We start from the raw sequence: 25,809 nt of genomic DNA, 5'->3' as shown, positions 1-25,809 counted from the left end.
TGGTGAGAGATCCTCATGTCAATAGGTACATGGTGAGTAGAGACTCATGTCAATAGGTACCAGTCATGGTGTCATGTGAGAGACATCATGTCAATAGGTACCAGTCATGGTGAGTAGAGAGAGACATGGTGTCATGGTGAGAGAGAGAGACCTCATGTCAATAGGTACCAGTCATGGTGAGTAGAGACCTCATGTCAATAGGTACCAGTCATGGTGAGTAGAGACATCATGTCAATAGGTACCAGTCATGGTGAGTAGAGACATCATGTCAATAGGTACCAGTCATGGTGAGTAGAGACATCATGTCAATAGGTACCAGTCATGGTGAGTAGAGACCTCATGTCAATAGGTACCAGTCATGGTGAGTAGAGACCTCATGTTAGACCAGTCATGTCAATAGGTACCAGTCATGGTGAGTAGAGACCAGTCATGGTCATGTCAATAGGTACCAGTCATGGTGAGTAGAGACCTCATGTCAATAGGTACCAGTCATGGTGAGTAGAGACCTCATGTCAATAGGTACCAGTCATGGTGAGTAGAGACCTCATGTCAATAGGTACCAGTCATGGTGAGTAGAGACATCATGTCAATAGGTACCAGTCATGGTGAGTAGAGACATCATGTCAGGTTTAAATGTATTATTGTCATAATGCATAGTGTGTCATATCATGCCATACATAATCATATCATCCTGTCAATTCATATCTGACATTAAGATACTCTACATAAACTGTATTGAGGTTGTATCTCACAGACTGAATAGCTAGTGGTTAGTTTGGTAATACAACCTCAGAGTTTCTGTAGAGTATCACTAAACTAACCACTAGCTGTTCTATCATGGTGAGTGATGTCTAATGGAACATTTAGAGTACAATTACATGGATGCATGTAGGGGGGGGGGACTTTTATTTTGAAAAAAAACATGTCCTCAATGGGAGCAGCAGGTAAAACCACCAGCAGGCCTCGACTATTTCTCAATTCATCATTCCCCGATTCCTCTTTCTCTTCGTCTCCTCCTCAAAATGGAGAATAAAGTCAGAGAGGAGGGACCTCGGAACTTCTCTTCTATTACAGTTGAGAGGAGAGTGGAGCGAGGAATCACAGAAAGACAGTCTTTTCCTATCTCCCGTCAAACTAGACGGTAGTCTCTTTCATATGTTTCTGTTGGTGTGTCTTTAGTGCTTTCGGTACAATGAACCCTTTCCCACACAGGCTACAGACGTACGGCTTCTCCCCTGTATGAAACCTCCTCATGTGCACCTTCAGACTCCCAGAGGTGGTGAACCCCTTATCACAGACAGTACAAGGGTACGGTCTCTCTTTAGTGTGCTTGATCTGATGCACTCTCAAGTTCCCCGATTGGGCGAAACTTTTCCCGCATATGGCGCAGACAAAGGGTTTCTCTCCGGTGTGTGTTCTCTGGTGACTCTTTAGATCCCCGTCCCGTAGGAACATTCTCCCGCAGTATGAGCAGCAGTACTTCTTTTCCAGGCTCTTGTAGTGCATTCTCGCGTGCACCTCCAACCGCTTCATGTCAGGGAAACTCTTCCCGCACTCGCACATGTGATGGCGGACCTCTGCCATGTGTATCCTCTTGTGTTTCTTCAGGCTTTCGCTTCTGGCAAAACGTTGGCCACACACAGAGCACTGGTGCGGTTTTTCCTTGGTGTGGATCAGTATGTGGGTCGCCAAGGACGTTTTCTGAGTGAAGCCCCTCCCACAGTAAGAGCAGTGGAGGAGGTTCTCCCCTGTGTGGATTGACCGGTGGGTCTTCAGGGTGTAGAAGTGGGTGAACGTCTGGCCGCATTGGTCACAAAGGTACGGTTTCTTGTTATTGTGTGTCTGCTTGTGCTCCCTGTACTCCAACAGGTTGCCAAAGCTCTCTGGGCACTTGGAGCAGTGGTACGGTTTCTCTCCTGTATGGGTGCGCTGGTGAGTCTTTAGGTCCTGCAGCAGAGTGAAGGTCTTCCCACATGGTTGGCAGATGTGCTTGGTCTTCTCTCCTGTGTGGATCGTCACATGAATGTTCAAGTCGTCGAGCTTCAAGAAACTCTCCTCGCAGACAGAGCACTGGTGGGGTTTTTCTGTGCTGGCGCCCTCTCCTGTTTCAATGACAACATTACAAGACAGAGAGGAGAAATTAATTGGTGCAGAAACAAAGCATTTCTTACTGGAAAAGATCTGGTAGACCATCCCTGTTTCTGCCAGTTTGCTTCAGTGTGGTTTCCTAGTAAACATGACTCAGGTGTGTGGGTCTCTCTTACCTTTGTGGATCACCTGGTGTCTCTTCAGGTCCTGGTATCGCAGGAAACACTTCCCACAGACGGAGCACTGGTGGGGTTTCTTTCCACTGTGCGTCATTGTGTGTGTCTTCAGGCTGCTGGCTGCAGTGAACCTCTTACCGCACTGGGAGCAGAAATATGGCTTCAGCTCCTGGTCAGGATCCCCTGGACTGTCAGGGTCAGAGCTGGTGCCCTCTCCTGTTTCAATGACAACATTAGAAGGGTTTAACACAGGAGGAAAGTGATAAGGATAGCGCAACTCCAACCTGGTGTTCCTCTCACCTTTATGGGTCACCAGGTGTCTTTTAAGGTCGTAGGGTCGAAGGAAGGCCTTGCCACAGACGGAGCACTGGTGGGGTTTCTCTCCGCTGTGGATCTTCATGTGTGCCTTAAGCCTGAAGGCTGCGGTGAACCTCTTACCACACACAGAGCAGGGGAACGGTCTCTCCGGATCTGCTTCCCCTGGGCTGTCTGGGTCAGAGTTGTTGCCCCCTTCAATGACAACATTACAGGGGTTAAAATGCTGCACTGTCAATAAATGACAGTTTAATACAGACTAATACACATATAAATACCCATCTACTTTATGGAAAGAAGCACTGCTGTGGATATGTTGCTGTTTCTTCAAGTCACCTGTCTTCCAGCAGAGATCTCGGGGTCCTTTTTCATTACTGCAAATTACTGTTGCAAAATGTTTTGCAAACGGAAAACAAGTGTATTATTATTGGATAGTCCCTCCCACTTCGGGCCCATTTGTTTCTGTTTGGTTCCTAATGAATATGACCCAAGTGTGTGAGCATAGACTTCAGGGGTGTATTCACTAGGAACAAAAATGGAAGCAAACAGAACAAAATGGAGAAGAAACCTGAATTTGTCCAATAGAATTTTTGCGCAAAAATGTTTCCCTTTCCGTTGCAAAACGTTAGCTACAGTGAATCAGTGTGTTTGAGTATCTCCTGGAGTCTCCCTCTCACCTTTGTGGATCTCCCGGCGCCTCCCTCTCACCTTTGTATCTCCCGGTGTCTCGCTCTCACCTTTGTGGATCTCCCTGGTGTCTCTCTCACCTTTGTGGATCTCCCTGGTGTCTCTCTCACCTTTGTGGATCTCCCTGGTGTCTCTCTCACCTTTGTGGATCTCCCTGGTGTCTCTCTCACCTTTGTGGATCTCCCTGGTGTCTCTCTCACCTTTGTGGATCTCCCTGGTGTCTCTCTCACCTTTGTGGATCTCCCTGGTGTCTCTCTCACCTTTGTGGATCTCCCGGTGTCTCTCTCACCTTTGTGGATCTCCCTGGTGTCTCTCTCACCTTTGTGGATCTCCCGGTGTCCCTCTCACCTTTGTGGATCTCCCGGTGTCTCTCTCACCTTTGTGGATCTCCCTGGTGTCTCTCTCACCTTTGTGGATCTCCCGGTGTCTCTCTCTCACCTTTGTGGATCTCCCGGTGTCTCTCTCACCTTTGTGGATCTCCCGGTGTCTCTCTCACCTTTGTGGATCTCCCGGTGTCTCTCTCACCTTTGTGGATCTCCCGGTGTCTCTCTCACCTTTGTGGATCTCCCTGGTGTCTCTCTCACCTTTGTGGATCTCCCGGTGTCTCTCTCACCTTTGTGGATCTCCTGGTGTCTCTTGAGGTCCTGGAACAGCAGGAAACACTTCCCACAGACGGAGCACTGGTGGTGTATCTCCCCACTGTGAGACTTCATGTGAGACTTTAGTAAAGGCGCTGTGGTGAACCTCTTGCCACACTCTGAACAGAGGTGAAGTCTTTTAGGGTCCAGGTACGGCTTCTGCCCCTGTTCGGGATCCCCTGGGCTGTCTGGGTCCGAGGTGGCGCTCTCTCCTGCTTCAATGACCACGTCACAGGGTTTAGAACACATCGAGACAGAAGCAAGAACAGCAAGTACACATACAGTAGACTTACACCCTATGGTAACTGTCCTCTGAGCCTCTATAACCACACCCTATGGTAACTGTCCTCTGAGCCTCTATAACCACACCCTATGGTAACTGTCCTCTGAGCCTCTATAACCACACCCTATGGTAACTGTCCTCTGAGCCACCATAATCACAACCAGTCGGACAGTACTGTTTCCGTTGAATTGAACGATGCACCGTTCTGTCATTCTGAACACGATCCTGGGGCTTGCGAAGGTCACGTTCTATCAACGAGCCACACAGGACGTGTCTTCCAGCAGAGAGATGTTTCTCTCACCTTTGTGCACCACCTGGTGTCTCTTCAGAACACACAGCCACAGGAAACGCTTCCCGCAGACGGAACACTGGTGAGGTTTGTCTTCGCTGTGGATCTTCAGGTGGATCCTCAGGCTGGTGGGCGAGGTGAACGTCTTGCCGCACTCCAAACAGCGGTACGGTCTGTCCGAGGTGACTGCTTTAATGACAACATCACAGAGGTTAAACCGCTGCAGTACACAAAGGAGAGAACAGCACCACCAGCGCATACAGGATTAGGCATATATGGGCAAATACATTTGAACTGAATGGAGACAGATTTTTGTTTTATTTTTTAGGTAAAATGTATGCTCTACTAAAAAACAAAAAAAAACTAGATTTTTAACAAACATACAACTTTATGCACAAGGACTACGTTTACACTGAACATTTGACCCCCAAAAAACACATTTACTGGAAGAACTGTGAGGGAGTTTGGTAGGAGTTTTGAGGAGTTTGGTAGGAGTTTTGAGGGAGTTTGGTAGGAGTTGTGAAGGAGTTTGGTAGGAGTTGTGAGGGAGTTTGGTAGGAGTTGTGAGGGAGTTTGGTAGGAGTTGTGAGGGAGTTTGGAAGCTGAATTTCAGTGAAATCTCCCTCAGTTGATTATTTACGTGACCCGGTTTTCTTAAAGACTCTGCATAAAGAACGGCGTGTCGGTTTATGACAGGACACATTGAGCTTGAAGGAAGTGAGTGAAGTGGATTTACACCCGGTAACAGATCTCTACAAAAAAGGGTGTAAATATCCAACATCCTCCTCTACATATGTGGGGAGAAACATCCTCCTCTACATCTGTATATTGATACAACCTCCTCCTCTACATTTTGGGTTTTCCCTCCTCCTCTACAAATTATGCAACCTCCTCCTCTACATATGTCTGTAACCTCCTCCTCTACATATGGTACATGATCAACATCCTCCTCTACATATGTGGGTATTATGAATCCAAAATCAAAAATCCACATATGAAAATCACATTGTTGGTATGATTTTTATATGTAATTAATTTTACATTTTATTGCATGACATAAATTATGATCAACATCCCCCTCTACATATGTGGGTATTATTACCCAACATCCTCCTCTACATATGTGGGTATTATGATCCAACATCCTCCTCTACATATGTGGGTATTATGATCCAACATCCTCCTCTACATATGTTGGTATTATGATCCAACATCCTCCTCTACATATGTGGGGAGAACAAGTATTTGATACACTGCCAATTTTGCAGGTTTTCCTACTTACAAAGCATGTATCTGATTTCCAACATCAACTGTGAGAGACGGAATCCAAAACAAAAATCCAGAAAATCACATTGTATGATTTTTAAGTAATTAATTTTCATTTTATTGCATGACATAAATGCAACATCCCCCTTTACATATGTGGGTATCCAACATCCTCCTCTACATATGTGGGTATTATGATCCAACCTCCTCCTCTACATATGTGGGTATTATGATCCAACATCCTCCTCTACATATGTGGGTATTATGATCCAACATCCTCCTCTACATATGTTGGTATTATGATCCAACATCCTCCTCTACATATGTGGGTATTATGATCCAACATCCTCCTCTACATATGTTGGTATTATGATCCAACATCCTCCTCTACATATGTGGGTATTATTACCCAACATCCTCCTCTACATATGTGGGTATCCAACATCCTCCTCTACATATGTTGGTATTATGATCCAACATCCTCCTCTACATATGTGGGTATTACATTTACATTACATTTAAGTCATTTAGCAGACGCTCTTATCCAGAGCGACTTACAAATTGGTGCATTCACCTTATGACATCCAGTGGAGCAGCCACTTTACAATAGTGCATCTAAATCTTTTAAGGGGGGTGAGAAGGATTACTTTATCCTATCCTAGGTATTCCTTAAAGAGGTGGGGTTTCAGGTGTCTCCGGAAGGTGGTGATTGACTCCGCTGTCCTGGCGTCGTGAGGGAGTTTGTTCCACCATTGGGGGGCCAGAGCAGCGAACAGTTTTGACTGGGCTGAGCGGGAACTGTACTTCCTCAGTGGTAGGGAGGCGAGCAGGCCAGAGGTGGATGAACGCAGTGCCCTTGTTTGGGTGTAGGGCCTGATCAGAGCCTGGAGGTACTGAGGTGCCGTTCCCCTCACAGCTCCGTAGGCAAGCACCATGGTCTTGTAGCGGATGCGAGCTTCAACTGGAAGCCAGTGGAGAGAGCGGAGGAGCGGGGTGACGTGAGAGAACTTGGGAAGGTTGAACACCAGACGGGCTGCGGCGTTCTGGATGAGTTGTAGGGGTTTAATGGCACAGGCAGGGAGCCCAGCCAACAGCGAGTTGCAGTAATCCAGACGGGAGATGACAAGTGCCTGGATTAGGACCTGCGCCGCTTCCTGTGTGAGGCAGGGTCGTACTCTGCGGATGTTGTAGAGCATGAACCTACAGGAACAGGCCACCGCCTTGATGTTAGTTGAGAACGACAGGGTGTTGTCCAGGATCACGCCAAGGTTCTTAGCACTCTGGGAGGAGGACACAGTGGAGTTGTCAACCGTGATGGCGAGATCATGGAACGGGCAGTCCTTCCCGGGAGGAAGAGCAGCTCCGTCTTGCCGAGGTTCAGCTTGAGGTGGTGATCCGTCATCCACACTGATATGTCTGCCAGACATGCAGAGATGCGATTCGCCACCTGGTCATCAGAAGGGGGAAAGGAGAAGATTAATTGTGTGTCGTCTGCATAGCAATGATAGGAGAGACCATGTGAGGTTATGACAGAGCCAAGTGACTTGGTGTATAGCGAGAATAGGAGAGGGCCTAGAACAGAGCCCTGGGGCACACCAGTGGTGAGAGCACGTGGTGAGGAGACGGATTCTCGCCACGCCACCTGGTAGGAGCGACCTGTCAGGTAGGACGCAATCCAAGCGTGGGCCGCGCCGGAGATGCCCAACTCGGAGAGGGTGGAGAGGAGGATCTGATGGTTCACAGTATCGAAGGCAGCCGATAGGTCTAGAAGGATGAGAGCAGAGGAGAGAGAGTTAGCTTTAGCAGTGCGGAGCGCCTCCGTGATACAGAGAAGAGCAGTCTCAGTTGAATGACTAGTCTTGAAACCTGACTGATTTGGATCAAGAAGGTCATTCTGAGAGAGATAGCGGGAGAGCTGGCCAAGGACGGCACGTTCAAGGGTTTTGGAGAGAAAAGAAAGAAGGGATACTGGTCTGTAGTTGTTGACATCGGAGGGATCGAGTGTAGGTTTTTTCAGAAGGGGTGCAACTCTCGCTCTCTTGAAGACGGAAGGGACGTAGCCAGCGGTCAGGGATGAGTTGATGAGCGAGGTGAGGTAAGGGAGAAGGTCTCCGAAATGGTCTGGAGAAGAGAGGAGGGGATAGGGTCAAGCGGGCAGGTTGTTGGGCGGCCGGCCGTCACAAGACGCGAGATTTCATCTGGAGAGAGAGGGGAGAAAGAGGTCAGAGCACAGGGTAGGGCAGTGTGAGCAGAACCAGCGGTGTCGTTTGACTTAGCAAACGAGGATCGGATGTCGTTGACCTTCTTTTCAAAATGGTTGACGAAGTCATCTGCAGAGAGGGAGGAGGGGGAGGAGGATTCAGGAGGGAGGAGAAGGTGGCAAAGAGCTTCCTAGGGTTAGAGGCAGATGCTTGGAATTTAGAGTGGTAGAAAGTGGCTTTAGCAGCAGCGACAGAAGAGGGAAATGTAGAGAGGAGGGAGTGAAAGGATGCCAGGTCCGCAGGGAGGCGAGTTTTCCTCCATTTCCGCTCGGCTGCCCGGAGCCCTGTTCTGTGAGCTCGCAATGAGTCGTCGAGCCACGGAGCGGGAGGGGAGGACCGAGCCGGCCTGGAGGATAGGGGACATAGAGAGTCAAAGGATGCAGAAAGGGAGGAGAGGAGGGTTGAGGAGGCAGAATCAGGAGATAGGTTGGAGAAGGTTTGAGCAGAGGGAAGAGATGATAGGATGGAAGAGGAGAGAGTAGCGGGGAGAGAGAGCGAAGGTTGGGACGGCGCGATACCATCCGAGTAGGGGCAGTGTGGGAAGTGTTGGATGAGAGCGAGAGGGAAAAGGATACAAGGTAGTGGTCGGAGACTTGGAGGGGAGTTGCAATGAGGTTAGTGGAAGAACAGCATCTAGTAAAGATGAGGTCGAGCGTATTGCCTGCCTTGTGAATAGGGGGAAGGTGAGAGGGAGAGGTCAAAAGAGGAGAGGAGTGGAAAGAAGGAGGCAGAGAGGAAAGAGTCAAAGGTAGACGTGGGGAGGTTAAAGTCGCCCAGAACTGTGAGAGGTGAGCCGTCCTCAGGAAAGGAGCTTATCAAGGCATCAAGCTCATTGATGAACTCTCCGAGGAACCTGGAGGGCGATAAATGATAAGGATGTTAAGCTTGAAAGGGCTGATAACTGTGACAGCATGGAATTCAAAGGAGGCGATAGACAGATGGGTAAGGGGAGAAAGAGAGAATGACCACTTGGGAGAGATGAGGATCCCGGTGCCACCACCCCGCTGACCAGAAGCTCTCGGGGTGTGCGAGAACACGTGGGCGGACGAAGAGAGAGCAGTAGGAGTAGCAGTGTTATCTGTGGTGATCCATGTTTCCGTCAGTGCCAAGAGGTCGAGGGACTGGAGGGAGGCATAGGCTGAGATGAACTCTGCCTTGTTGGCCGCAGATCGGCAGTTCCAGAGGCTACCGGAGACCTGGAACTCCACGTGGGTCGTGCGCGCTGGGACCACCAGATTAGGGTGGCCACGCGGTGTGGAGCGTTTGTATGGTCTGTGCAGAGAGGAGAGAACAGGGATAGACAGACACATAGTTGACAGGCTACAGAAGAGGCTACGCTAATGCAAAGGAGATTGGAATGACAAGTGGACTACACGTCTCGAATGTTCAGAAAGTTGAGCTTACGTAGCAAGAATCTTATTGACTAAAATGATTAAAAATGATGCAGTACTGCTGAAGTAGGCTAGCTGGCAGTGGCTGCGTTGTTGATTCGGCAGTGGCTGCGTTGTATTATTACCCAACATCCTCCTCTACATATGTGGGTATTATTCTACACACGGGCAATTATTTAAATCTGCTCTGCAGTAAAACCACATTTGGTTCATCAGAAGCTAAATCTGCACGAATGTTTTACAAGTTTGGATATCAAAGCACAGTAGAGTTCAGTAGAGTACAGTACAGAATAGTTCAGTAGAGTATAGTAAAGTTCAGTAGAGTATAGTAGAGTTCAGTAGAGTATAGTAAAGTTCAGTACAGTATAGTATAGTAGATTTCAGTAGAGTATAGTACATTTCAGTAGAATATAGTAGATTTCAGTCCAGTATATTAGAGTATAGTAGAGTTAAGCACAGTAGATTTAAGTAGAGTTCAGTACAGTACAGTTTAGTAGAGTATAGTAGAGTACAGTAGAGTAGAGTTCAGTAGAGTACAGTATAGTAGATTTCAATACAGTTCAGTAGAGTATAGTAGAGTTCAGTAGAGTACAGTACAGTTCAGTAGAGTACAGTAGAGAAGAGTTCAGTAGATTTAAGTAGTGTATAGTACATTTCAGTAGAGTTCAGTACAGTAGATTTCAATAGAGTACAGTATTCTAGAGTTCAGTAGAGTACAGTATAGTAGATTTCAGAACAGTAGAGAAGAGTTCAGTAGATTTCAGTAGAGTACAGTACAGTTCAGTTCAGTAGAGTACAGTAGATTTCAGTAGAGTACAGTTCAGTAGAGTACAGTAGATTTCAGTAGAGTACAGTACAGTTCAGTAGAGTACAGTAGATTTCAGTGGAGTACAGTACAGTATAGTAGAGTTCAGTATAGTAGAGTTCAGTATAGTAGATTTCAGTAGGGTTCATTACAGTAGATTTCAGTACAGTAGAGTAGACTTCAGTAGAGTAGAGTTCAGTAGAGTACAGTACAGTTCAGTGGAGTACAGTACAGTACAGTAGAGTTCAGTACAGTTCAGTGGAGTACAGTACAGTATAGTAGAGTTCAGTACAGTAGAGTTCAGTACAGTACAGTTCAGTAGAGTACAGTAGAGTTCAGTACAGTAGAGTTCAGTACAGTAGAGTTCAGTACAGTAGAGTATAGTACAGTACAGTAGAGTTCAGTACAGTGCAGTTCAGTAGAGTAGAGTACAGTACAGAATAGATTAGTATAGTAACGTTCGGCACAGTAGAGTATAGTTCAGCACAGTTCAATATACTCAACTCTAGTGTGCTCTACTGTGTACTATACTCCACCGTACAGGACTGTATGGTACTATACTGAACTATACTCCACCGTACAGGACTGTATGGTACTATACTGAACTATACTCCACAGTACAGGACTGTATGGTACTATACTGAACTATACTCCACAGTACAGGACTGTATGGTACTATAATGAACTATACTCCACAGGACTGTATGGTACTATACTGAACTATACTCCACAGGACTGTATGGTACTATAATGAACTATACTCCACAGTACAGGACTGTATGGTACTATACTGAACTATAATCCACAGTACAGGACTGTATGGTACTATAATGAACTATACTCCACAGGACTGTATGGTACTATACTGAACTATACTCCACAGGACTGTATGGTACTATACTGAACTATACTCCACAGTACAGGACTGTATGGTACTATACTGAACTATACTCCACAGTACAGGACTGTATGGTACTATAATGAACTATACTCCACAGGACTGTATGGTACTATACTGAACTATACTCCACAGGACTGTATGGTACTATACTGAACTATACTCCACAGTACAGGACTGCATGGTACTATACTGAACTATACTCCACAGGACTGTATGGTACTATACTGAACTATACTCCACAGGACTGTATGGTACTATACTGAACTATACTCCACAGGACTGTATGGTACTATAATGAACTATACTCCACAGTACAGGACTGTATGGTACTATACTGAACTATACTCCACAGTACTGTATGGTACTATACTGAACTATACTCCACAGGACTGTATGGTACTATACTGAACTATACTCCACAGTACAGGACTGTATGGTACTATACTGAACTATACTCCACATGACTGTATGGTACTATAATGAACTATACTCCACAGTACAGGACTGTATGGTACTATACTGAACTATAATCCACAGTACAGGACTGTATGGTACTATACTGAACTATACTCCACAGTACAGGACTGTATGGTACTATACTCCACAGGACTGTATGGTACTATACTGAACTATACTCCACAGTACAGGACTGTATGGTACTATACTGAACTATACTCCACAGGACTGTATGGTACTATACTGAACTATACTCCACAGGACTGTATGGTACTATAATGAACTATAACTCCACAGTACAGGACTGTATGGTACTATACTGAACTATAATCCACAGTACAGGACTGTATGGTACTATACTGAACTATACTCCACATGACTGTATGGTACTATACTGAACTATACTCCACAGTACAGGACTGTATGGTACTATACTGAACTATACTCCACAGGACTGTATGGTACTATACTGAACTATACTCCACAGTACAGGACTGTATGGTACTATACTGAATTATACTCCACAGGACTGTATGGTACTATACTGAACTATACTCCACAGGACTGTATGGTACTATAATGAACTATACTCCACAGTACAGGACTGTATGGTACTATACTGAACTATACTCCACAGTACTGTATGGTACTATACTCCACAGGACTGTATGGTACTATACTGAACTATACTCCACAGTACAGGACTGTATGGTACTATACTGAACTATACTCCACAGGACTGTATGGTACTATACTGAACTATACTCCACAGTACAGGACTGTATGGTACTATACTGAACTATACTCCACAGTACAGGACTGTATGGTACTATACTGAACTGTACTCCACAGTACAGGACTGTATGGTACTATACTGAACTATACTCCACAGGACTGTATGGTACTATACTGAACTATACTCCACAGTACAGGACTGTATGGTACTATACTGAACTATACTCCACATGACTGTATGGTACTATACTGAACTATACTCCACAGTACAGGACTATATGGTACTATACTGAACTATAATCCACAGTACAGGACTGTATGGTACTATACTGAACTATACTCCACAGGACTGTATGGTACTATACTGAACTATAATCCACACCAACACTACCTTACAGAGCACCAACACTACCTTACAGAGCACCAACACTACCTTACAGAGCACCAACACTACCTTACAGAGCACCAACACTACCTTACAGAGCACCAACACTACCTTACAGAGCACACACCTTACACACTAACCTACCTTACAGAGCACCAACACTACCTTACAGAGCACCAACACTACCTTACAGAGCACCAACACTACCTTACAGAGCACCAACACTACCTTACAGAGCACCAACACTACCTTACAGAGCACCAACACTACCTTACAGAGCACCAACACTACCTTACAGAGCACCAACACTACCTTACAGAGCACCAACACTACCTTACAGAGCACCAACACTACCTTACAGAGCACCAACACTACCACTTCCTTGTATCTTTTGGTTGTAATTTCCGGTCACAACTTGTAGACTTGTTTACGTGATTATGTGCGGTATGTTGCTAAACTTACTTTGCTACTTGCTAACTTTATGGTTTTTACTTTCTAATTACCGTTTTATATATGTACTTTTCCCCCCTCGCTCGACTTTTTTCATTCAACTTTTCGACCCTGGACGCTTTCAGTAGTAACATTAACATGATGCTTTCTCTGGACGTGGTTCTACAGGACCTCCACCAGCCGAAGCTCAGTAGTAGCATTAACATGATGCTTTCTCTGGACGTGATTCTACAGGACCTCCACCAGCCGCAGCTCAGTAGTAACATTAACATTGTGCCTTCTAACTGCAGTCGCTGTACTCATAATATACAGGAGAACGATCGCCTTATGGTGAGGATAGCTGTGTTGCAAGCCCAGCTTCAGATGCCATCGTTAAGCAGAGGGTAATTTAAGTGTAGGAAAGGATGAAACAGCGTCTGTGCCACCAGTAAGTACAGATAGTAACGTTAGTATAAATCCCCTCGCACGGTCCCCGCAGCCAGACAACTTTGCCATGGCTTCTGGAAGGAAATGCTGTAGGAATGCTGTACGAATGCTCAACCGGTGTCACTCATTCAGCCGAAAGAAACTTTCAACCGGTTCTCCCCATTAAGCAGCTAGTCGGAGTCAGAGGCCGCGCCTTCTCTGGTCTCTCCTCCTCCCGTTACGGGGTCTGAGACGCCGAGCCTTCTCTGGTCTCTCCTCCTCCCGTTACGGGGTCTGAGAGGCCGAGCCTTCTCTGGTCTCTCCTCCTCCCGTTACGGGGTCTGAGACGCTGAGCCTTCTCTGGTCTCGCCTCCTCCCGTTATGGGGTCAGAGGCCGAACCTTCTCTGGTCTCTCCTCCTCCTGTTACGGGGTCTGAGACGCCGAAGCCTCCCACCATTAGCTCTGACGAATTGAAAACCCTTGTCATTGGCAACTCCATTACCCGCAGTATTAGATTTAAAATGAATCATCCAGCGATCATACACTGCTTCCCAGGGGGCAGGGCTACCAACGTTAAGGCTAATCTGAAGATGGTGCTGGCTAAAGCTAAAACTGGTGTGTGCAGAGAGTATAGGGATATTGTTATCCACGTCGGCACCAACGATGTTAGGATGAAACAGTCAGAGATCACCAAGCGCAACATAGCTTCAGCGTGCAAATCAGCTAGAAAGATGTGTCGGCATCGAGTAATTGTCTCTGGCCCCCTCCCAGTTAGGGGGAGTGATGAGCTCTACAGCAGAGTCTCACATCTCAATCGCTGGTTGAAAACTGTTTTCTGCCCCTCCCAAAATATATAATTTGTAGATAATTGTCCCTCTTTCTGGGACTCACCCACAAACAGGACCAAGCCTGGCCTGCTGAGGAGTGACGGACTCCATCCTAGCTGGAGAGGTGCTCTCATCTTATCTACCAACATAGACAGGGCTCTAACTCCTCTAGCTCCACAATGAGACAGGGTGCAGGCCAGGCAGCAGGCTGTTAGCCAGCTTAGTGGAGTCTGCCACCAGCACAGTCAATGTAGTCAGCTCAGCTATCCCCATTGAGACCGTGTCTGTGCCTCAATCTAGGTTTGAAAAAAAACCTACTGCGTTTTCGTCTTTTGAGCTTCTAGTCATGAAATCTATGCAGCCTCCTCACTTTTTATAGCTACTGTTAACAGGCCTCCGGGCCGTATCCAGCGTTCCTCACCGAGTTCATATCCTGTATTCATGGCAGATAATATTCATATTTTTGGTGTGTCACGACTTCCGCCGAGGTTGGCTCTCCTGCCCGTTCGGGCGGTGCTCGGCGGTCGTCGTCACCGTCCTACTAGCCACTACCGATCCCTTTTCGTGTATCTGTTGGTTTTGTCTGATTGGTTGCACCTGTGTGTTGTTTAGTTAATTAGTGTCTGTATATAATGTAGGTTGTCCCACCCTTGTTTTGTGCGGGATTGTTTATTTTGTCATTCATTTTCGTCTGTCTGTGTTTTTGTGTTTCTTATTCTCCGGTTAGTCTGTTATCCTGTGTTGGATAATTTCACCCTGTGTGTGTTTGGGTTCACCGTGTTTGTTTTGTTCACCGGAGAATACAACTTTATATCGCTATCTGCTGTCTGCGCCTGATTCCACCCACCTTGATTAGACGTGACATGGTGACATTAATTTTCGCATGGAAAAGTCCACAGACCCACTCCAAAAGGCTTTCGGAGCCATCATCGACTCACTGGGTTTTGTCCAACATGTCTCCGGACCTACTCACAGCCACAGTCATATTCTGGATTTAGTTTCGTCCCGTGGAATTTTTTTTGTGGATCTTAATGTTTTTCCTCATAATCCTGGACTATCGGACCACCATTTTATTATGTTTGCGATCGCAACAAATAATCTGCTCAGATCCCAACCAATGATCATCAAAAGCTGTGCTATAAATTCTCAGACAACACAAAGTTTCCTAGAATTGGAACAGAATTGGCGCCACACCAAACTGGAAGTCTTCCGACGAGCTTGGAAAGACAGTACAGCACAGTATTGAATCTCCCATTCCTCTCAAAGAAAAATTAAAAAGCTGTTGAGCAGCAACTCACTGCCTTCCTGAAGACAAACAATGTATACGAAACGCTTCAGTCTGGTTTTAGACCCCATCATAGCACTGAGACTGTACTTGTGAAGGTGGTAAATTACCTTTTAATGGTGTCAGCGCTAAGGTCTAGGAGCATCTGTCCTCGTGCTCCTAGACCTTAGCGCTGCTTTTGATACCATCGATCACCACATTCTTTTGGAGAGATTGGAAACCCAAATTGGTCTACACGGACAAGTTCTGGCCTGGTTTAGATCTTATCTGTCGGAAAGATATCAGTTTGTCTCTGTAGATGGTTTGTCCTATGACAAATCAATTGTAAATGTTGGTATTCCTCAAGGCTCCGTTTTAGGACCACTATTGTTTTCACTATATATTTCACCTCTTGGTGATGTCATTCGGAAACATAATGTTAACTTTCACTGCTATGTGGACAACACACAGCTGTACATTTTGATTAAACACGGTGAAGCCCCAAAATTGCCCTACCTGGAAGTCTGTGTTTCAGACATAAGGAAGTGGATGGTGACAAATTTACTAGTTTTAAGCTCGGACAAAACAGAGATTCTAGTTCTTGGTCCCAAGAAACAATGAGATCTTCTGTTGAATCTGACAATTAATCTTGATGGTTGTACAGTCATCTCAAATAAAACTGAAGGACCTCGGCATTACTCTGAACCCTGATCTCTCTTTTGATGAACATATCAAGACTGTTTCAAGGTTTGAGTCACTGACGTGATCTTCCTGTCCAGGTTGGCGCCCCCACTCGCGTTTGTGCCGTGGGGGAGATCTTTGTGGGCTATACTCGGCCTTGTCTCAGGATAGTAAGTTGGTGGTTGAAGATATCCCTCTAGTCGTGTGGGGGCTGTGCTTTGGCAAAGTGGGTGGGGTTATATCCTTTCTGTTTGGCCCTGTCCGGGGGTATCGTCGGACAAAGCCACAGTGTTTCCCGACCACTCCCGTCTCAGCCTCCAGTATTTATGCTGCAATAGTTTGTGTTGGGGGGCTAGGGTCAGTCTGTTAAATCTGGAGTATTTCTCCTATCTTATCCGGTGTCCTGTGTGAATTTAAGTATGCTCGCTCTAATTCTCTGTCTCTCTTTTTCTCTGTCTCGGAGGACCAGAGCCCTAGGACCATGCCTCAGGACTACCTGGTCTGATGACTCCTTGCTGTCCCCAGTACACCTGGTAGTGCTTCTGCTCCAGTTTCAACTGTTTTGCCTGCGGCTACCGAACCCTGAGCTGTTCACCGGACGTGCTACCTTGTCCCAGACCTTCTGTTTTCAACTCTCTAGAGACATCAGGAGCGGTAGAGATACTCTTAATGATCGGCTATGAAAAGCCAACTGACATTTACTCCTGAGGTGCTAACCTGTTGCACCCTCTACAACCACTGTGATTTCATTTATGAACATTTGAACATCTTGGCCATCTTCTGTTATGATCTCCACCCGGCACAGCCAGAAGAGGACTGGCCACCCCTCATGGCCTGGTTCCTCTCTAGGTTTTGGCCCTTCGAGGGAGTTTTTCCTAGCCACCGTGCTTCTGCACCTGCATTGCTTGCTGTTTGGGGTTTTAGGCTGGGTTTCTGTTCAGCACTTTGTGACATCAGCTGATGTAAGAAGGGCTTTATAAATACATTTAATTGATTGAATGATTTGTGACCCAACTGAGGTTTGTAACTATAGGTTTGTAACGATTATAGTCTATTCAATTGCAGAAATTCTGTTACCGATTTTTTTTTTGGGGTCAAAGAATTTCGAATTCATAAACAAAATTGATATCAGTAAAAACATTAGAGCTAAATTGGTAGGTCTACATTTACTTGTTACACTTGTGAACTTTCATTATCCTCCTTATGAGGGAGAGACATTAAGAAATATCTTAAAGATATGTGGTTTTTAGTAACGAGGCAACGATTCAGTAACATTTATCCAAAACTAAATATAAGAATTGATATTAGTTGGCAGGGTTTTTACTTCAATATTATTGTGTTTTGATGTATTTCTTCTAAGACTTTTTCTAGTAGATGTTTTTTAAGAACCCTTGTCCATCCAATAAGCTTATTCACATTTTTGGGGTTTGCCTTAATTTCTTCAAAATATAGACTCCCTGCTTTCATTTGACACACAATTTGACAAGCTCCAATGAACTTCACGTTGGTGCTCATGGGTCATTTTACATGGGAATGAACCTACACCGTATAGATCAACTTATTTAACTGATAAACAGGTGCACTGGTGTGGACACGTTGATTGACAGTGTGACACCGGGTGAGAGAGGAGCGACGCCGGGTGAGAGAGGAGCGACGCCGGGTGTGTGAGGAGCGACGCCGGGAGAGAGAGGAGCGACGCCGGGTGAGAGAGGAGCGATGCCGGGTGAGAGAGGAGCCACGCCGGGTGTGTGAGGAGCGGCGCCGGGTGAGAGAGGAGCGACGCCGGGTGGGTGAGGAGCGACGCCGGGAGAGAGAGGAGCGACGCCGGGTGAGAGAGGAGCGGCGCCGGGTGTGTGAGGAGCGACGCCGGGAGAGAGAGGAGCGATGCCGGGAGAGAGAGGAGCGACGCCGGGAGAGAGAGGAGCGACGCCGGGTGAGAGAGGAGCGACGCCGGGTGAGAGAGGAGCGACGCCGGGGAGAGAGGAGCGACGCCGGGAGAGAGAGGAGCGACGCCGGGTGAGAGAGGAGCGGCGCCGGGTGTGTGAGGAGCGACGCCGGGAGAGAGAGGAGCGATGCCGGGAGAGAGAGGAGCGACGCCGGAGAGAGAGGAGCGACGCCGGGTGAGAGAGGAGCGACGCCGGGTGAGAGAGGAGCGACGCGCCGGGAGAGAGGAGCGATGCCGGGAGAGAGAGGAGCGACGCCGGGAGAGAGAGGAGCGACGCCGGGTGAGAGAGGAGCGACGCCGGGAGAGAGGGAGCGAAGAGCGAGGAGCGGGGAGAGAGGAGCGACGCCGGGAGAGAGAGGAGAGCGAGGAGAGGAGCGCGCGGGTGTGTGAGGAGCGACGCCGGGAGAGAGAGGAGCGACGCCGGGAGAGAGAGGAGCGACGCCGGGAGAGAGAGGAGCGACGCCGGGTGTGTGAGGAGCGGCGCCGGGTGTGTGAGGAGCGACGCCGGGTGTGTGAGGAGCGACGCCGGGAGAGAGAGGAGCGACGCCGGGAGAGAGAGGAGCGACGCCGGGTGAGAGAGGAGCGAAGTCGGGTGAGAGAGGAGCGACGCCGGGTGAGAGAGGAGCGACACCGGGTGAGAGAGGAGCGACGTCGGGTGAGAGAGGAGCGACGCCGGGTGAGAGAGGAGCGACGTCGGGTGAGAGAGGAGCGACGTCGGGTGAGAGAGGAGCGACGCCGGGTGAGAGAGGAGCGACGCCGGGTGAGAGAGGAGCGACGTCGGGTGAGAGAGGAGCGACGCCGGGTGAGAGAGGAGCGACGCCGGGTGAGAGAGGAGCGACGTCGGGTGAGAGAGGAGCGATGTCGGGTGTTTGGGAGTCTCTCTTACCTTTGTGGATCATCTGGTGTCTCTTCAGGTCTGTGGATCGTAGGAAGCGCTTCCCACAGAAGGAGCACTGGTGGGGTTTCTCTCCGCTGTGTCTCTGCATGTGAGTCTTCAGGCTGCTTGGTGCAGTGAACCGCTTACCACACTGGGAGCAGAGGAACGGTCTCTCTTTGTCTGAGCTGGCACCCTCTCCTGTTTCTATAACAACATCACAGGGGTTAAACACAGGAGGAGTCCCTGGATACAGCCCTTAGCCGTGGTATATTGGCCATATATCACAAACCCACGAGGTGCCTTATTGCTGTTATAAACTGGTTACCAACGTAATTAGAGCAGTAAAAATACATATTATGTCATACCTGTGGTATATGTTCTGATAAACCACGGCTGTTAGCCAATCAGCATACAGGGCTCAAACCACCCAGTTTATTATACTGTATACAACACTATGCATTGGTATGTAGGAAGGTAGAAAGGGAAGATGATGACTCTTAGACCCCTTTCAATGTAAACTGATCAGGAGTTATTTGGTTAGGGGGCACAGTTTAGTACATACAAGATTGACAGCTATAAGCAGTCACTCAGCCCTCTGGGCCCTTCTCAAAAGTAGTGCTCTATATAGGGAACTGGGTTCCATGAAACTGGTCTCTGATGTTCTGATCAGGGATTACCTGGTTGGTCCTGTCCCCAACCTCCTTAGTCATCTGAAACTGGTCTCTGATGTTCTGATCAGGGATTACCTGGTTGGTCCTGTCCCCAACCTCCTTAGTCATCTGAAACTGGTCTCTGATGTTCTGATCAGGGATTACCTGGTTGGTCCTGTCCCCAAACCTCCTTAGTCATCTGAAACTGGTCTCAATATACTGTAGCTCCCTCTGGATGTTTTGATCAGTGATTAATTACCTGGGTTGGTCCTGTCCCCATCCTCCTCCTCTCTGTCCCCAACCTCCTCCTCTCCGTCCTCCTCCTCCTCCTCTCTGTCCCCAATCTCCTCCTCTTCCTCGTCTTCTCTTTTAACAGTAACAAGTCCTGTAAAACGTCAAACCAAAAGATCTAAAACACTTTATAATATAAATGCCTCCCATCAGTACTCCACCAGAGGGAGCTCTAACTTGGTTCCCTGTAGAATCAAGAGCTCCTTGAGGGGGGGGGGACACATTCTGGTACTCTGCTGCAGTTCTGTGGAACTGAACCTGAAAAGTGTCACTTATGGAAATATCTGTAAAGTAACGTGTGATTAGGGGTAGGCTATTCTTTCAAGAGGTGACTCTTAAAACGAGCACCTCTGTGCTGGTAATTGTTCTAAGTTGTTGTATATATATTTTGTAATTGATGATACTGTTGTTTTAAATTGCATTGAGAATAATGTGTAAATCAGGCCCACCTGCCATCTCACAGGACCACAGTGGAAATAATAACCTGCCATCTCACAGTGGAAATAATAACCTGCCATCTCACAGTGGAAATAATAACCTGCCATCTCACAGGACACAGTGGAAATAAGCCTTTGGACCTCAGTGTTTTTATCCTGAATAATTGTTTGTGTTGTATTATGTTATATTATGTCATGTAATGTTATATTATGTTATGTTATATTATGTCATGTTATATTATGTCATGTTATATTATGTCATGTTATGTTATATTATGTTATGTTATATTATGTCATGTTATATTATGTCATGTTATATTATGTCATGTTATGTTATATTATGTTATGTTATATTATGTCATGTCGTGTCATGTTGTGTCATGTCGTGTTGTGTCATGTCGTGTTGTGTCATGTCATGTTGTGTCATGTCGTGTTGTGTCATGTCGTTTTGCGTCATGTCGTGTTGCGTCATGTCGTGTTGCGTCATGTCATGTTGTGTGATTTCGTGTTGTGTCGTGTCATGTTGTGTCATGTCGTGTCGTGTCATGTCATGTTATGTTGTGTCATGTCGTGTCATGTTATGTCGTGTCATGTCGTGTCATGTCGTGCCATGTTGTGTCATGTCGTGTCGTGTCATGTCATGTTGTCATGTTATGTCGTGTCATGTTGTGTCATGTCATGTTATGTCGTGTCATGTCGTGTCATGTTGTGTCATGTAATGTTATGTCATGTCGTGTCGTGTCGTGTCATGTCGTGTCATGTCGTGTCATGTCGTGTTGTGTCGCGTTGTGTCATGTCGTGTTGTGTTGTGTCATGTCGTGTTGTGTCATGTGTCGTGTCGTGTTGTGTCATGTCATGTTGTGTCATGTTATGTCGTGTCATGTCGTGTCATGTCATGTCGTGTTGTGTCGTGTTGTGTCATGTTGTGTCATGTCGTGTTGTGTCATGTGTCATGTCGTGTCATGTCATGTCGTGTCATGTCGTGTCATGTCATGTCGTGTTGTGTCATGTCGTGTTGTGTCATGTCGTGTCATGTCGTGTTGTGTCATGTTGTGTCATGTCGTGTTGTGTCATGTTGTGTCGTGTTGTGTCATGTCATGTCATGTGTTGTGTCATGTCATGTCATGTCATGTGTTGTGTCATGTTGTGTCATGTCGTGTTGTGTCGTGTTGTGTCATGTCATGTTGTGTCATGTTATGTCGTGTCATGTTATGTCGTGTTATGTCGTGTCATGTCGTGTCATGTCATATTGTGTCATGTCATGTCTTGTTGTGTCATGTCTTGTTGTGTCATGTCATGTCGTGTTGTGTCATGTCGTGTTGTGTCATGTCGTGTTGTGTCATGTCGTGTCATGTCGTGTCATGTCGTGTTGTGTCATGTCGTGTTGTGTCATGTCGTGTTGTGTCATGTCGTGTTGTGTCATGTCATGTTGTGTTGTCTTGTCTTCAGCTGGAGCAGACTACTACTTTTAATTACCTAATCAATATTCACATGATAATGTCTTGGGATAATACATACATCTAGTCTATACCCTGGCTAGTGTACTTATTACCTGGGTTGGCCACACCTCCTCCTTCCTGGTCCTCCTCTTCTTCCATATCTACTGGAACAAGATCAACATCACACATATTGGTCTGTGTCCGGAATGACACACTATTCCCTATATAGTGCACTACATGCTGTGCAATACTCTGAACTATAGCAGACCTGGGTTCAAATAGTATTTGAAACCATTCCAATGCTTCATCTGTGCTTGATTGAGCTTGCCTGGAGCAATTGAACCAAATGGGATAGTCCCAAAAGTGTCACCCCGCCCCCCTGGCTATTTGGCCCTCCAGGCAGGCTCAACCAAACGCTGAAGGATTTGAATGTTTTAAATGATTTGTTATATATATTTTTTAACTAGATTAGGATGTAACCTCTCTCTCTAAAAACTATTAGGATAGTTTAGGATTTAAACTAGCTCTCTATTAGGATTTAAACTAGCTCTCTAAAAACTCCTATTAGGATGTAACCTAGCAACCTAAAACTCCTATTAGGATGTAACCTAGCAACCTAAAACTCCTATTAGGGTGTAACCTAGCAACCTAAAACTCCTATTAGGGTGTAACCTAGCAACCTAAAACTCCTATTAGGATGTAACCTAACAACCTAAAACTCCTATTAGGATGCAACCTAAAAACTCCTATTAGGATGTAACCTAGCAACCTAAAACTCCTATTAGGATGTAACCTAGCAACCTAAAACTCCTATTAGGATGTAACCTAGCAACCTAAAACTCCTATTAGGATGTAACCTAGCAACCTAAAAAGTCCTTATAGGATGTAACCTAGCAACCTAAAACTCCTATTAGGATGTAACCTAGCAACCTAAAACTCATATTAGGATGCAACCTAGCTCTCTGTAACTCGAGGTAGCATTCTGCCTTCTCCCTACAGTTTTCAGCCATCAGCGTCGACTGGCTCGTGTGAACTACAGTCCCGACGCTGTGTTTTAACGTTGAGAAACATCAATAATCATCGCTTGAGATAAGGCTTTCAAAACAAATGGCCCTTATCTTTCATCGGCGAGAAAGAATCCTTCAAATACTGTAGCAGTTACAGATCCATACAGCTATGGAGTCTCCATCCTACTAAACTACACTGTAGTAGTAACAGATCCATACAGCCTCCATCCTACTAAACTACACTGTAGTAGTTACTGATCCATACAGCCTCCATCCTACTAATCCATACAGCCTCCATCCTACTAAACTACACTGTAGTAGTTACAGATCCATACAGCCTCCATCCTACTAAACTACACTGTAGCAGGTACAGCCTCCATCCTACTAAACTACACTGTAGTAGTAACAGATCCATACAGCCTCCATCCTACTAAACTACACTGTAGTAGTTACAGATCCATACAGCCTCCATCCTACTAAACTACACTGTAGCAGTTACAGATCCATACAGCCTCCATCCTACTAAACTACACTGTAGTATACAGCCTCCATCCTACTAAACTATCCATACAGCCTCCATCCTACTAAACTACACTGTAGCAGTTACAGATCCATACAGCCTCCATCCTACTAAACTACACTGTAGTAGTTACAGATCCATAAACTACAGCCTCCATCCTACTAAACTACACTGTAGTAGTTACAGATCCATACAGCCTCCATCCTACTAAACTACACTGTAGTAGTTACAGATTCCATCCTACTAAACTACACTGATCCATACAGCCTCCATCCTACTAAACTACACTGTAGTAGTTACAGATCCATACAGCCTCCATCCTACTAAACTACACTGTAGTAGTTACAGATCCATACAGCCTCCATCCTACTAAACTACACTGTAGTAGTTACAGATCCATACAGCCTCCATCCTACTAAACTACACTGTAGTAGTTACAGATCCATACAGCCTCCATCCTACTAAACTACACTGTAGTAGTTACAGATCCATACAGCCTCCATCCTACTAAACTACACTGTAGTAGTTACAGTAGTTTACAGATCCATACAGCCTCCATCCTACTAAACTACACTGTAGTAGTTACTGATCCATACAGCCTCCATCCTACTAAACTACACTGTAGTAGTTACAGATCCATACAGCCTCCATCCTACTAAACTACACTGTAGTAGTTACAGATCCATACAGCCTCCATCCTACTAAACTACACTAGTAGTTACAGATCCATTCAGCCTCCATCCTACTAAACTACACTAGTAGTTACAGATCCATTCAGCCTCCATCCTACTAAACTAAACTGTAGTATTTACTGATCCATACAGCCTCCATCCTACTAAACTACACTGTAGCAGTTACAGATCCATACAGCCTCCATCCTACTAAACTACACTGTAGTAGTTACAGATCCATACAGCCTCCATCCTACTAAACTACACTGTAGCAGTTACAGATCCATACAGCTATGGAGTCTCCATCCTACCAAACTACACTTCCACTACTCTTCCCGAGTTACACTTACACACAGGTGTTCGGAGCATGCTAGACAGCTAATTGGCACAGGTGGTCGCCTCTTGTATTCCATCTGTTTTCCATAAACAAGCGCTGTAACTTGAAGATATGGCCGTATGGGAACAATAACCCTATCAAGGTGTGTATCAATTTAACCTTTTGTTTTTTTTGTTGAAAATTATAAAAAGTTCCTTATCCTTCCAAAAGCGACTTGTGTTAATATTCAGATTGAGCGTATGGGCTCTTAACAAAACTCCCCCCTGTACAGAAGACGCCTTCATCCAATGTCTTCTGTAATGGAACTGAGAGCTAGGATCGGGGTCTAGATGTAACCCAGTGGCAGGTGTAGGTATCTTAGACTCACCCGAGTCAACGTTACCGTCTTCCCTCTCCTGTTCTACTCCCCCGTTCTCTTCCTCGGTTCTTCTCTCATCCTCCTCTTCCTCTTTTTTGACAATCACATTGAGCTCCAGTGTTTGACTGCAGTCCTCCAGCTTCACTGACGCCATCTCTTGACCTGGCTGTGAGCTTTTCTGGGCCGGACTCGGTTCAGTCATGGTATGCTGGAGGCGGATGCTTTAATAAGAAAGGAAAATAGATATGTTAATGTAATTAAAATAATATATAAAACAATAAAATATATATAAATCACAATGGGAGGAACCGACTTTCATGCCAGGGAAAGCGCTGCAGATAAACAATTAGCTAAAGGCCATTTCACCAATCACCATGTTTGTATCGGCTAAATGGTGATGTAATGTACGACCGCGCGAAAGAATGTAGTCTTTCTACGTACAGTGTTTTCACTCCGACATAATTCATTCATATGGAGTTCCTCCCATGAACTGTAATGGATTTTTATCGATAACGTTCCTGGCCAGAACAACAACCGAGACAGCCCAACGGACCGTGGCTGTCTACAACCACACTGTTCAACATCTTCCACTTCGCCGACCGACAATAAACGTTAACTGTAAGTTTCAGCGTCTGTTTATAGTTTAAATTACTATAATCAAAACACGACAGATTACCTGATATCACTGGTCTTTTATTGTTTGATTAGACTCTGAGCATGGAGAATCGGATGAGCCAGTACAGTAAACTTCCGCCTGCGCGCAGGATGGGAAAGGGCGTCATGTTCACGGGCGTCATGTAAGCGCAGGGGTCGGCCATCACACCGACCGATTCGCAACCCTCCTCCCAGTTTATCAATAAAAGACCAGCGATTTCAGGTAATCCGAAAATGCTTTCATGATCATATAAACGATAGACAAGAGTTGAACAGTACAGTAAACGTTTATTGTCAATCGGTAATGTGGTAGATTGAA

General features: G+C 46.1%; 1 protein-coding gene across 5 annotated transcripts; it reads right to left on the bottom strand.

Moving 5' to 3' along the window:
• Positions 1 to 450: 450 nt before the first annotated feature.
• On the bottom strand, positions 451 to 25,602 carry LOC115118522 (zinc finger protein 345-like). 5 transcript variants are annotated; one of them, XM_065002202.1, is made up of 10 exons: positions 25,513 to 25,602; positions 24,846 to 25,057; positions 22,057 to 22,107; positions 20,036 to 20,161; positions 19,136 to 19,330; positions 4,489 to 4,665; positions 3,880 to 4,119; positions 2,565 to 2,774; positions 2,265 to 2,480; positions 451 to 2,102 (listed from the first exon to the last, which is right to left on the bottom strand). In XM_065002202.1, exons 2-10 carry the CDS (start codon positions 25,036 to 25,038, stop codon positions 1,135 to 1,137), a joined length of 2,376 nt encoding a protein of 791 aa, XP_064858274.1. In that variant the 5' UTR covers positions 25,039 to 25,057; positions 25,513 to 25,602; the 3' UTR covers positions 451 to 1,134. The 5 variants fall into 5 exon arrangements, with proteins under 5 accessions (XP_064858274.1, XP_064858276.1, XP_064858275.1 ...); XM_065002204.1 differs by having other exon boundaries at positions 3,880 to 4,116; XM_065002203.1 differs by having other exon boundaries at positions 22,057 to 22,104.
• Between the last annotated feature and the right edge of the window lie 207 nt (positions 25,603 to 25,809).

The sequence above is a fragment of the Oncorhynchus nerka genome, linkage group LG15 (assembly GCF_034236695.1).
Source record: "Oncorhynchus nerka isolate Pitt River linkage group LG15, Oner_Uvic_2.0, whole genome shotgun sequence".
Classification (NCBI taxonomy): Eukaryota; Metazoa; Chordata; class Actinopteri; order Salmoniformes; family Salmonidae; genus Oncorhynchus; species Oncorhynchus nerka.
This window is presented reverse-complemented; position numbering and strand designations above follow the sequence as displayed.